The following is a 14,688-nucleotide window of genomic DNA, read 5'->3' on the forward strand; positions in this document are numbered from 1 at the left end:
AAAGGAGCGAGAGCACATCAGCTGGGGAACTCGGGTCCAAGGGTTAACAGTGCCATCTACTGGACAAACACTTCTGTGGACACACTTTAACTACCCAAGAAAGGCATGTCAAACTCCCCTCCATAGGTACTTCTAGGAAATACCTCCACCAATTCTATCATTTCCACAGTAATACGAAATCACATCCACAGCATTTATTGTGCATGCAGATATCCAAAGTGGAAAAGTCAGTGCCTGATTCTTCCAGAAGCCTATGTATTCGGGAAACTCAACATGTCATGCTTACATTTTTTTCTTTGCTCCTGTATAAGAAAAACTACATAGAGATGTAGAAAAACCTAAGGTGTTCAGATCAATGGTTTGGCTTGGATGCATCTTCTTCCTTATTTACAGTAAAGATGCTCAGTTGAGGGGACCAGTGACAATATCTAATACCTCGTATCATCATTTACCATTAGGAATTAGAAGGTGTCCATCAACACCAATCTTCACCAAGAAATCATATATTTTTCACACTCTACTAATAAGTTGCCTATGTAGATTGTTATATTACCAGCTGCTTCATGAACTTTCTTCCTTAATCCCTTCCTTTATATACCTGTATCTAGATGAACTGAGACGTACATGAATGACAGTTAAGTTTTATGCTCCCCTTTGCCCTGAACGGTGTTACAGGCAAACTCTGACTGAAGACTTAATCTCTACGGTGTGAATAAAGTATTAAGTCATGGTTCGTCTGATTCCATTTTCACTTTCCGTCCACAGATTTTTAATATTAATGGTGAATCTGCTTACAGAAAGCCATCCGACGTGTAATTCTTCAGGAGTGTCAATATGAAAATATTCAGACCAGTGAACGTTTGCACTGGTAATTAAAACTATGAGAAGGAAGGCTTTCATAGCTTGCTCACATTAGGCTGAGTGTCTAAGCTCAACAGAGAGGAGATATCATATTCTGAAGCAGTGCCCATCAAGATAAAGCCTTCCCAGGAGATGGAATTGCAAGGGGCCAAGAGATCTCGGATAGTGCAAATAAGTTTATTTATTTATTTTAATGCTTACTTTTGTGTATATACACACACAAGCACACCCTGGAGGTCAGAGGAAAACTTGTGGAAATGAATTCTGTCCTCCTATCATTGGGTTCAAGGGTTCTTGAAACCTATCTTGGTTTTTCAGCTCTTATGGAAATCATCCTTACCCATGGAGCCAACATGTTTGTCCTATAAGTGTCCTTACTATATAAATTATTCTATGGATGAACAATTCAATAGTTTAAAAAATAAATTATTTACTCATCTAAAACTGGGAAATATAAAACATAAAATAACAAGCTTTAGAATCTGGAAGCTTTTTATACTCGGATACAGGCCCCCTGTGTTTCCCTTCGTCTCATGTGACACTACAAACAGCAATGTGTTCTAGATCATAGCAAAACAGCATGGCCACACATCACAGTATATCTATGCTGTGTGGCATCTAAATGAATTCAATAAAGCCTGTCTATCAAAAATTAAAATACATTTGTGAATAAAACAGTAATTTGTAACTACTGTCTAGTGCATTACTGTATTTTTGCTTCCCTGTGGCTTCCTTTCTGAAAAATGTTTATTTATGTAACTCCCTAATCCTTGTGAAATCACTAACATTTATGTCACTTGCTGGCATTTGACCAGGCTGAGCCCTGGGAAAGTCACATTAAAGGAAGTCAGGCATGTTGCCAGATTCCCCTGCAACAACCCCCTTTTCATCTCTGTCTTCCAACTTCCACAGACTTCAGTGGCCAGACTTTCCCAAAGAACCCAGTATCATTAAGCACCTCTGCCCCAAAGCCAACTGACTGATTTTGCCCATTCTTGAGCTTGTATTCCTCAGTCCATCTCAGTGGCAGACTGTATTCTTTCTTCTTCCTGTCATAGTATGTCCTATGCCTCTTCATGTGAGTGTCTTAAAGACAGCATGCTCACTAGGCAAACACGTTCAACCTTTTCAGAGATACTTGCCAATTATTTGTGTCCATGTATAAGCATTTTTAAAATTTAATTTCAATTTCTTTTCTGTTTTTGCTTTTAAGACATGTGTCTCTCCCTATAGTTCATGATTGTATTAAACTCATTATGTGGTCCTGGATAACCTTGGATTTCTGATCCTTCTGCCTCAGCATTCTGAGTGCTGAAATTACAGAAACATGCCACCAGACTTTCTACTTGCCAGGGAAGTACTTTACCAATGGGGCTACATCCCAGCCCTTAATTTCAAATCTTGATAATTGCAAAAGTTATGGGCTTTTGAAGTTCAAAATGTATATAAGCAAACTTAAAAGGGAAGTAATGTTTGAAATGAGACACATCCAATTTTACTGCACATGCTGCCAGAGTCTACAAAGAGCACATCCCTAAGACATATTCAAATTCCTAGATTGGATAGGTCTCTTTATTTGAAAGACCATATGGATGCTATGCACCTCCAGAGCTCCTTTAGTTGGGTCTTTGGACATGTTCTTCAGCTCCGTCCATTCTATAGTATTGTATAGCTATCCTGCTTATGTGCAATGGTTATGTGGACTTGACATGAATGTTTAGACTCTCTTTTGCATTCTGTTTTCATTATTATAATTTTATAAATAATAAAAACTGAAATTCTTGACTGTGCCCTCATTTGGGGGTTTATTGTGTACCTGACTTTTTACAACTTCTTCATCACCATTTTTGTATGTTTCTTCTTTTCTATACTATTAACTCAGCCACCTCCTTCCAGCCCCTCTGAACACCTACCAGATATATCTCATCTGGAGAAAGAATCCAATGTTCTTGTTTCAGTTCTTGAACTATTAGATACCTTGATAAGAGTTTAAATTCACTCAATGAAAGCAGGTGATTATTTAATGAGGATAAATTTAAATTTAACATTCAATCTTACCTCAAACATCTATGAGAGATAAGCAAGGCACGTATTCTAACCTTTTAAGAAGGATCATCCTATTTCATCCTGACATTCATGTGAAGCATATCTCATGACCCTATTTTTAAGATCAAGAAATGAGGCTAGAGGAGGTGGGTGAGGCTCCAGGGTTGCACACAGTGTGCAGAGAAGGAGACAGGTTTCTAACAACAGTCAATGATATACAATGAGATCACATAGATTAGCTAATGACTGACATCCCACCACTCTCTGCAGGTCTGAAGAGCAAGCATTGGGTTAGCTTACATATACTCACAAGGAATGTCCCTGTATCCGATCTCCAAAGCATGAAAGTAATTCATAAATTCCCTAACTGGGATTTTAAAGGCCTCAAAAAGGCCCATGTCTTCAAACAGTCTGTATGATACCTGGAAAAGGGGAAAACAAGACCTTGTAAGACATCAATCATGATGCTAGAGATGGTGAAAAGGTCAGAGTGTACAACCATCAACCACACTGGTGTGCTGACAGTAGAGATATTCCTATTGGGAATATTAAACACACTGAAGACTTCTGTGTTGTGAGTCCATGAAATTCCTCACCATTGGGACTATCTCATCTGTATTTAAGATAATTATTGCACATAAATCCCACAGACATCCAGGAAACCAAGGAAAAAACCCCAGTATAACTAAGAACCATGAACTGTGGTCTTAAATTGGATGATGACTGAACACTTTAATATATGCATGCTAAGCCAGGCAACTGCGAACTGCAATCCCAGCACATGGGAGGATATGACTGGAAGCTTGTTATGGCTTTGAGTTCAATGCTAGACATAAGAGTTCTTCCTATTACTCTCATTATTGTTGTTTTAGCCAATATTTGAGTTCTTACATATAAGTTCTATGGGAGTTAGCAGTGTATGTTGCATCAAAAAATAGTTCCAGTAACAATGGCAATGGTGTAGATACACATAGCAGCAAATGAGACATGTACCCTAATCAATCAGCACATACTAATTGTTTGTAGATAGTTCTCAGAGTACCCTTTGAGTTTGGTACTATGAATTCCCAGTATCTGGTAGCAGGACATGCTGAAAACAGAGAAATTGAACAACTTGCAGAAGATCACCCAGTTAGTATGGAGGAGCCAGAATACAAACTGCACATGTCAGTTTTAGAGTTTGCAGTCATAACTGCTTCAAACCCCACAACCACAATTGGGAAACCAAAGCGATTAGAACTTCAAATCCTTAGAGTTTCATACACACACACACACACACACACACACACACACACACACACACACACACAATAGGATCTCACAGTGTAGCCCTGGCAAGCCTGGAACTCAATATTCAGGCTGACCTCCAACTCAAAGAAATCAACCTACCATTGTCTTTCAAGTCCTAGAATTTAAGACATGTGGCACCATGCCGAGAGCCTTACATAAAGCTTAAAACCTTTCAAAGAGGAATTAAGGGTTAAGACTATAGTAGGCTACTTTAGAGTAAGATTTTTACAATGGGACATTGATATTGTTCTATCAAAATTAACCACCTAGTATTTCACACATACCATCATTCTAAATTCATGAAGAAAGGATCATGAACTGGGCAAACTGTGTTCACTAAAAAAGTAAATATAATTTTAAAAATCTGAAGGCTGGATGTCCTTGCAGAGGACCAAGGATCAACTTCTAGTGTCCATGGTACCTCACAACCATCTGAAACTTCAATTCCAGGAGACCTAAGGCCCTCTTCTGGCCTCCACAGGCACCAGACATGCATGTGGAACACAGACATACATGCAGGAAAAGTACTAATGTGCATAAATAAGATAAACAAATTGATTTTTTGCTGAAAGTAAAATAAACATGTAAAGCATTTAGAGGCAAAGAATTCAACAAGGCCAGAAGTTGTGGCCACCACACATATAGCTCTTCAAAAGCCTGTTTGAAGTGAGACTTGGCCCTGTGGAGTCTCAGACAAAAGATGATTCTTGGTCAGCCCATGCTAATTAATTCTTGGTCGGCCCATACTAATTAATTTCAGTTGTCCTAACATCTCACTAAAAGTGTTGTAGAAGTCACGGAAACTTTTCATAATCAGAACTTTGTGACTCCTAAACTCAAAGGCAGACTCTCAGAAAGGTCCATTGAATAAGGTAAATACTAACAGAGAGAGATACAAAAAGCATATCTTCTTGCATGACTTGTACATGGACATACAAAAGATATGTAGGTGACCTTTAAATCTGTTAAATACCCTAAATATTCCAAAAATCTACTAGTATCCATGATTCATAAACAGATGGGACATGGCTGAGAATGTTGTTCATGGGTAGAGTCCAAGCTTCGCAAAGAGGATTTGATCCCTAGCAATACACCAATAAAAAAGGTCACTCATACACCTACCTCTGAGTCCATCAAGGGACACCAGAAATTAATAGTACTCTTTACTATATATTGTCACTGTACTGAAAAGTTAAGCCATCAAGGTCACTTTGGCATGCGGTCACACTTTCTATTTGGAGGGTTGGGTAATGCTGTGAAGGAATGTGTTTTATGGGCTGCTGGGATGTAGCTGAATGTAAAGAACTCAGACTTCTAAGAAGGCTGATCTCACAAACGATTCTGGAGAAAGAAAGGGGGAAAAGTATATTCTTCCAAGCCTTAGTGTCTTCTGTAACCCTGAGAATAAAACAAACAAACAAATAAGACTTGTAAACCAAAGTAGTGTGGTAACATAGGCTTGTGATTGCAGTCCTTATTAAGTGGAGACTGGAGGATCAGGAGTTCTAGGTGATCTTTGGTGAAATCCTGTGTTATGTAAGACATTGTCTAATTAAACACACACACACACACACACACACACAGCAACAAAAAGAGCAAACCAACCACTGCCTCTACCACCACCACCAAAAACCTATACCAAAGTTACTATGTAGATTAGAGACAAGCAAGCAGGTATGGTGTTTGGAATCTGAAAGGCCCGAACTCCGAGGCCAAGGTAACAAGACTGTCAGGAGTTTTGGTAGCTGGAGCTACATAGGGAGTTTCTCATAGGTGCTACTATGTGACACTGTCTCAAGGAGAAAAGAGAAAAAAGGGAGTCTACAGCAAACCTGTAACATGCTTCTAGGGCTACAGTGCTTGTTAATTTTCTGATTTTCCTTACATAGACTGCACAGGATCTCCAGTAGAAAGGAATGAAAGGTACTACCTGGACCGCAGCTATATTCTGTGGCAGGACACATTATATGCTTGTTCCAAAACGGCCTCCCTCTCAGTGTAACATGTTTCAATTGTATTCAAGGGCTCTTAAGAGGAGAAACAAATTTTGACACTATGGCAAATGGAATACAGTGACTGCCTTGAACTTGTTAGTATCAGTGAGCTTTTCAGACAGTTTGGCACTAAGAACTCAGGAAGAGATAAATGGAACTCTCAACTCCTAACAAACATGGCTGCCTGCCATTGTGTCATGGTCAAGGCCAGAATAAAGTCTAGCAGAGGGACAATGACATATTATACAGATGGTAATTAACTTCTGCTTCATAGTTCATCATCTAGTTGATCTATCATTAGTTTGAAACAGATTTCTGGATTGATAATTCCTTTAGGGAAAGGGTCTTCGCTTGGAGACCAGAAGTGTTCTCTGGGCCTGTGTATTTAACACTGAAAGTAGGAGCACCAGCTTTCCATGCTGGTGCATGGAAAATCCTGTGGACTGTCCTTCCTCAAGACACTCCATATTCAGGCTTTTGCAGAGCAGCTGAGTACAGCCAGTCTTGGGGATGGAGAAGGACCAGTGTTCCACAGGTTTCTAGTATTTGGCAAAAAGTTATTAGTGGCCTCTGATCCCACTGAAACTGTTTCGGGTGTGTGTTGCTTTGCCACTTTTGAGGTAGAGATTCACAGAGCCAAGGGTGACCTTGGATTCATTGTAGTCAATACTTTTCAAGGGTGCTGTGATATTTACTCATATGCATATTTTAAATATATACTGATATACCATAGTATCAGCCCTTGGATTGTAAATATAATTTTTAGTTATTTACTTTAATTTTATGTGTATAAGTGCTTGGCTACCTTTATACATGTTCACCACATGCTTACCTGGTGCCTAGAGAGTCAAGAAGAGGACACTTAGGTTCAATTTTTGGAAAAGAAAAACATGTTTAAGCACCCAATTTCCATATGTTTCCTTTCCACTTCCACCAAACAACCAGTACTTTAATGGCGAAGCCTTGAGAGAGTCTCTCTTCAGAGACAAGACTAACACATTTTTCATGCACCCCAGCCACCATTCTCTATTTCTGGAAATGATAGAGATGGTTTCAAACACATGAAATTCTGAAGTTTCACAGTGGGGGAGACACATATTTCTATATAGTATCTTATTTTTGATGAAGCCTAATCACTATGATACTCAGAAGTTAAAACGATAAATGGAAGATATAATTATAGGGATCGATTCATTGTAAATAAGAGTTTCCTTTCAGGGGTTAGGCCAGCTTTTCTTTGGCTCAGTTCTATGAATTTAGGTCACTTGTCCACCTGGCTAATCTATTCTGCCTCTGTTTCCTTTGTTTCAAAAAATTACATCACATCTTAACTGTAGGCTAACAGTTAACACTCAATTGGAATTCCAGTTGGTTTTGGTCAGCACATAGTCATAAAACCTACTGCATGTTCTATGATAAAATTTCAATTCTTTCTGCACGCCTGCCCACAAGTGTTCGAATGTACAGATTAGCAACAAACTGACTGTTTCCTTCTGTGTGTTATGTCATCCGCTCAAATAAATTTCTTACTTGGCTCAGAATACGTCCACATTTTCTTCCTATATTTTCCACTAAATCAAAAATTGGAAAATTCCAGGTGTTTAACTGATCCATAATTGAGCCCAGGTTATCCATGACTAGAGGTTCAGGAGCAAGAATTGGTTTGTCCTGTAAAAGAGATAAAGATGTTTGAACCACAAATAGCTTTTTTATTAAAACAATCATCATGATAGTAAATTCAATAAATAGCTGTGGCTCTCAGAAATAAATGACATAAAAGTCCATGAATCTTAAAATCAGTAAACAAACAGAAGAAGGAGAAGGAGGAGGAGGAGGAGGAGGAGGAGGAGGAGGAGGAGAAGAAGAAGAAGAAGAAGAAGAAGAAGAAGAAGAAGAAGAAGAAGAAGAAGAAGAAGAAGAAGAAGAAGAAGAAGAAGAAAAAGAAAACATGAGCCCAGAGTAAAGAGGCCAGTACTGAAAGCAGTTCTACTGACATTTATGTAGCCTGTTCCCTGCATGTTCCTCTTCACACGCAGCCCAGCCTAACAGATGTTGCTCTCCGATGTTAGCTTTCCTACTTTTGCAGCAATTTGCAAGACTCTTTAATGAAGACTGGGGGAACTCAGAAAACTCTGATGTTATCTCTAAACTTCCTTCTTTCTATATTTCAGTAAATGAGTCTGAGATGCGAGCCTGGCTTATGTTGGACCCTTGACAGAAATGCATGCAGTGGACAAAGGTTTTGCCCCCTCCAGTTTAATTGCATTTATATTTGAACTGTTCAGATCAGCATTATTCCTGGAGAATGACAGCTGGCATATCTTTCAGTAATGCAATTTTATCACTGAGATCTGCTCTCCACTAAACAACTTGCTCTATGTAAATGCAAGGGCAGTCAGTGTGCTAAGTGTCCTGAATCAGGGCATTCATTTTCCCACCACAAGTATTTTAAAAAGTAAAGAGAATAAAACATTGAAAAAGTTTGCCTGAAAAACTAGCTTGAAATGTACAAATAGCAAAAACATGGTTAAAGAAAATGCTAAGGGTAACAGCTAATGATTATAGATAAGTCAACTACCCTTGACAGCCATGCTTAACCTTGCTCAAATGTGCAACAATGAGTGTCTTTATACAAGATAAGTGACCATTAAAGGAACTTTTAGAATCAGTACAAACCTCATCCAATACAACAAGGAAAACAATACTGGTTCACTTTCTAATCAAGGGGATATCAAAGATAAAACATAAGGTTCCTTAAGAAAAATTAGTCAACCAATTTATTTCTCTTTCTAAACTATTAGTTAAATATTATATTATCATTTAATATTATTAGTTTATTAATTTTTCCTTGTATTTGTTCTTGGTTTTCAACTGCATTTTTTTGTATTATATGTAAAGATGAATACTTGGGACTGGAGAGATAGTTTTGTCAGTAAAAAGCTTGCTATGCAAGCATGGAAGATGAGTTTTATACATAAAATCTACTTTAAAAAAATCAGTGTGATTAATAGTGGTCATTTGTGATGTCAAAACTGGGGACATAGAGAAAGGTGGTTCCTAGGGCTCACTGGCCATCCATCCAAGCCCACTTGTTAAGCTCCAAACCAATGAGAGACCTGTCTCAAAATAAAACAGATGGAACTTGAATAAAGACATCTAAGGTTGTTGTCTGGACTTTCCCATGTGTACTTTCCTGCATGTGTACTTATAGACACACACACATACACACACACTCACACCATATACCACATGCAGGCAGACACACACAGATGATGTGGGATGCCCTTCTATATGCTATGAATATGTCTTACTACCATTGGTTAATAAAGAAGCTGTTTTGGCCAATAGCCAGGCAGAATAGAGCCAGGTGGGAAAACCAAGCAGAGAGATGCGAGAAAGAAGGCAGAGTTGGAGAGATGCCAGCAGTCACCAGAGAAGTAAGATGTGAGATAACAAACCACGAGCCTCATGGTAAAATATAAACTAATAGAATTGGCTAATTTAAATTGTAAGAGCTAGTTAATAATAAGTTAATATTAAGCCTCTGAGTGGATATTTGGGAACTGTTAGGTGGGAGTAAAACCTCCAGTTACAAATGGCACCAAATGTGAGGCATGAACTCATGACCCTGAGATTAAGAGTCACAGCCTCTACCAACTGAGCTAACCAGTAACTTATACATAACACTTGTACTTTTCACTACCAAATCAAAGAATCATGAAGAAATCAGTATGCTCAGAGAGAGGGAGATTATAACAATACACCTGAAGGCTACAGACGTATGGATCGAAACAGATGCAGCTATATAAATCTAACAACAGAATCTATCCCTAAGCCAGTATCTGCAACAGAAGCAAATTCTCATGGAAATGAATGAGTTTAGTGACGTGGGGCTACCAGGAAGATCATGGTCTGGGAAGCATAGGTGCCACACGCCGATGCTTTCCTCGGTGGCTCTCTCTGGCATTCGACCTCCTCTTCATTTTGCAAAATGTCACTGCCGTCACTGTTGTTGTTGGTCTCATAATCAGAGGTAACTTGGGAAGTGTCCTCTGCAGTGGAGAGAGAAGAGCCTGTTATAAGAGACCTGTGATGGGAAAGGGGACACAAGGAAGTAAGTCCTCCTGAACCACATCAGCATATAATGAAATATCTAGGGAGACTGCATTCACGGATCTATAGATCAAAGGCATAGAAAAAAAGGGAGGGAAAATATAGTTTCAAGGTTTATTTTAGTTTTGACTATGTGTATGCAGCATGTCTGTGTGCACATGATTTATATGCCAATGGAGAAAAGATGAAGGTGTTAAGATCCCTTGGAACTGGAGTTATAGGCAGCTGGCTGCAAACTATCCATCATGGGTGCTGGGAACATAACTCAGGTTTTCTGGGAGAGTAATATATATTTTATACATTTATCTCTTTTATACAATCTCTTCAGTCCCTCAAATACATTTCTAATCCTAGTAAATAGATGGAAATTAAGATATGTGACTTATGTAACAGTCAGTGATCTCTCTATAGTAACTTTCAGATCAATTATTTGCATTAATTCTATAAGTTTACATCTTTCCTTCTTTCTCTTTCTTCCCTTGCCTCCCTTTCTTCTTTATTTTCCTTCCTTTCTTTTTCCATTCCTTCCTCTCTTTCTTTCTCCCTTTATTCTTCCCTTTCTTCCTTTTTCTTTCTTTCTTTTCCTTCCTTCCTTCCTTTCTTTCTTCTTTCTTTTTCCCTTTCTTTCTTTCTTTCCTTCTTTCTTTCTTTCTTTTCCTTCCTTCCTTCCTTTCTTTCTTCTTTCTTTTTCTCTTTCTTTCTTTCTTTCTTTCTTTCTTTTCTTCCTTCCTTCCTTCCTTCCTTCCTTCCTTTCTTTCTTTCTTTCTTTCTTTCTTTCTTTCTTTCTTTCTGGTAGTAGGGATCAAAACAGAAGCTTTACACAACAGTATCAAGAACTCTACCACTGAGCTACATCCCCTAGTTTGTTTTAAATTTCCATTTCCTCTATTCCTTCACTGTATTAAGCTAGAGAACAGTTGACCACACAGTAATTAATGACTTATGTCATGGGAATGATGATGTTGACACACCCAGGAGTGAGTGGCCTGCAGAGCATGAAGCAATGGCTCATACTTGAGAGTGAACAGATTTTATGCATATGACCCAGTCCTTGGGAGTCTGGGCTTCCTCCTTTTCTCTCCTCTACTATTGCACCTTCCATTCAGAAATTGTTAGCTGAAAATCCAACTAGAAAACACAAGTGTCTAAAGAACATGCTTCCACAGTCTTCAGAAAGAATGAGACATTTGTAACATTATCCCATGATCCTCTTTTCTTCCATCTTTTTAATGTAATTGCATGCTAGATAAAGTTAGGAACAAAGGACAGATTAAAAACATAATTAGTAGTTGCAACTCCTGATCTATGGAGCAAAGGGAGAAGCTGCAGTGAAGAACACAGCACTGTGAGAGTCCAGGAAGGGGGCCTGTGCCTTGGAGGATCGTGGCATTTGAGAGCCCAGGAAGGTAGCCTGTCCTGATCCTCTCATTCTGTCAGCACTGGGAGACTTAGAAAACCATCCTAAGTCTTCAATAAGCTGCACAGTAACCACACAGGTATCTTTCCTTTGACTTCTGGCACTTCACATATCACTACATAAGATCGTCATAGAAAAAAATATGTCAACAAATTTTATTTGAGAATATCTACCAAGAAACATTGATGGGGACACACAGTTATTCCTGGTGGTGCCATGACCTTAAAGTTTACACTTCACAGATGTTTTATTTTCTACATTGTGCACTCTCAGCACAGTCAAAGCGAGCCATAGAGCGATATCAACAAGAATAATTATCACAGTAACATCACAAGCAGTAACTACTTACACTGACCCTATATTCCAATAAGAAATAAATGATTCTGTGTGCTCAACATGTGTGGTGCCCAAAGAGGCCACAAGAGAGTATCATATTCCTTGAGCTGGAGTTACACATGGCTGTTGAGCCACCAGATGTGGGTGCTGGGAATCAAACTCAAAACCTCTGGAAGGACAGTCGATGCCCCAAACTTCCAAATCATCTCTTCATCCCCCCTACATGGTTTACTTAATCTTTGCAGTGATCTTATGCTGTGGGGACTACTGTCGCTCTGCTACTTGGCAAGTGCAGGACCTAAAGTGCAGAAATTTAGATGACATGTGAGTGGGGAATAGAAGGAGGGGTGGCCCAGGTTACAGCACCGATGCTCTTAACTTCAAGATATTGCCTCAAGAAAAACCATATTATCATGAACAGTGGGACAATCACGGTTATATCTTAGCATCTGGATTTATGACCTCATAAGCATTGCTAGGTCAGGCAGCCCAATAATAAACAAGGCCTCAAAATGAGCCAGCATTTATGTATAGCATTTCATGTAACATGCAGTGCTATCTACACATTATAAAAAGGGGGACCTGATTTTAAAATAATGTACATTTTTTTTGTGTGTGAAAAGTACAGAAATAAGTGGGAGAGTCCATGTTGAAACATTTCTATGAGTTAAATTTACATAGTGGGTTGAGGATAATTTTTATTTCCTTATTTGTCTTTTTAATTTTTATATTTAATTTAAATTAGCTGGAGAGATGGTTCAGTAGTTAAGAACATTTGCTGCTATTGTAGAGGAAGTTCAGTTTCTAGTACCCATATCAGGAGGCTCACAATCATCCATAACTCAACTCCAGCTACAAGGATCTGATGCCCAATTCTGGCCTACATGGGTACTACACTCATGTGTATAAACATACACATACACAGACACACACATATACACACACATTTCAAAAATCAAAAATGTGAAAATTTACAAATTTGAAAAGAAAAAGCCACGATTCAAGTTACCTTTTTGTTCAGGAGGAAAATATAAAATAAAATTACTTGAATTTGAGCAACAGAATCAAAAATGTGTATTACCTGCTCTGTTTGGTTTCTGAATGGCTGGGCCACTTCTCTCTGAGGGTCCATCAGGAGGATTCCCTTGTGAATAAGGTCTGCCACAACTGAGAAATGTAGGGGAAAAAAATCAATACCTATGTAGGTTGTAAAACACTTTTATGCACACAGTATCTCACAAACATCAATCATTCCCTGTCTTGGTCTTTTGTTGCTGTATCAAAACCCCTCAACACATACTTGGGGGGGGGAAAGACTTACGCTGACTCACAGTTAAGGGATGTCCGTCCTCCCTCAGGATCTCTACTGGTTTGAATCAGAACTGAAACAAAATATCAGGGCAGTGACAAAGTATCCTATATCATAGCTCACAGAAGGCAAGAGAGAGCCAGGGAGGGGCCAGAATTAAGGAACACTCTTTAAAGCACAATTGTAGGGACCACTGGCTTCAATCTAATGAGGCTCCTATACCATGTTTCCAACGTCTACCAACCATTGGTTAAGTCAGAGTCATCTGGCTCTAGCAATTTTCCAGGAGCCTCCATGTTTCATATGAAAACCACCACAACAAACACAATAAAATTTCATAGCCTTTTACTGTTGTGTCTTGTGGAACAACCCACTTCATGTTACATGCAGTAGCTAATAGGTAGCCCTTTTGGTCAGTGACTGATCAGTCAAAGGGTTTTCAACTTCATCTTACTCTTCTCTTTCTTCTCCTCAGTCCACATATTTACACTGAAATGCTGCAAAATTGTTATATTATTTGGAAAAATACTGAAATAACTGTCATCGATCTGTGAAGTAATTCTGAAGGTTCTGGCACACGTCTGGCTATTAGAGCCTCATTGTTCCACTCATTTGTTAGAGTCAGGATACTCAATTTCTAATCATATTTTTAATAAAAGACAGCAAACATTAAAATAGAATGTTGGATATTTATTTTATTTTTTCCCCAAAATAAATTTTTCCGAAATATTTCAGTCATCCTTTAAGACCTTAAGGAAATAAACAAAGGAAAGGAACATTGTGGGAAAAGGTGAATGACTATAAACACTATTGAACAAAAACTGAGTCAATGCAATCTGTAGACAACCAAAATGGTGGAAGTTGGCAGAGAAGTGGATGAAGACTCATCATAGAGGTGGGTGTAAAGGAGAATCTGAATATTTTCTCAATAACTTGACTATTTTTCAAGTCAAAAGGTAATCTCATAAACCCTCCTGAGATCCCAACTAGCCCCTGCTTTATTATTTTGTTTAACCACTTCATGATTAGATTTTAATCATCTATTTTGTGTCTGGGCTCTTCTGCATAATAAAAAAAATCTCAGGAGAACATTTTTGTTTCATGGTGACTTAACACAATGGCCCAAAATAAAGGGGAAGAAATGAATATCTAATGTTGAATTTCTAAATGTTTCATCATTTTCTCAATTGTACACACAGTAAAATATTTCTGAGCTACAGTATACCATCATACCAAGTAAATTGAGTTTTCAACCCCGAAATATAAACAGAAAAGCATTATGTGGGATTTATTTCTAATAAGGAAAATCCATCATTTTTCCT

At 38.4% G+C, this 14,688-nt stretch overlaps 1 protein-coding gene across 1 annotated transcript in view; it reads right to left on the reverse strand.

The window, feature by feature from the left end:
* Positions 1 to 14,688, reverse strand: part of Pde3a (phosphodiesterase 3A) — a 289,440-nt gene that overhangs the window by 27,593 nt on the left and 247,159 nt on the right. Inside the window, exons 7-10 of the mRNA XM_048432523.3 lie at positions 13,139 to 13,224; positions 10,089 to 10,243; positions 7,722 to 7,859; positions 3,218 to 3,329 (exon numbers count right to left, since the gene is read on the reverse strand). Of these exons, the coding sequence (XP_048288480.1) occupies positions 3,218 to 3,329; positions 7,722 to 7,859; positions 10,089 to 10,243; positions 13,139 to 13,224 (491 nt within the window). The remainder of the gene's footprint in view (positions 1 to 3,217; positions 3,330 to 7,721; positions 7,860 to 10,088; positions 10,244 to 13,138; positions 13,225 to 14,688) is intronic.

Source organism: Myodes glareolus, chromosome 3 (genome assembly GCF_982192425.1).
Source record: "Myodes glareolus chromosome 3, mMyoGla1.1, whole genome shotgun sequence".
Taxonomy (NCBI): Eukaryota; Metazoa; Chordata; class Mammalia; order Rodentia; family Cricetidae; genus Myodes; species Myodes glareolus.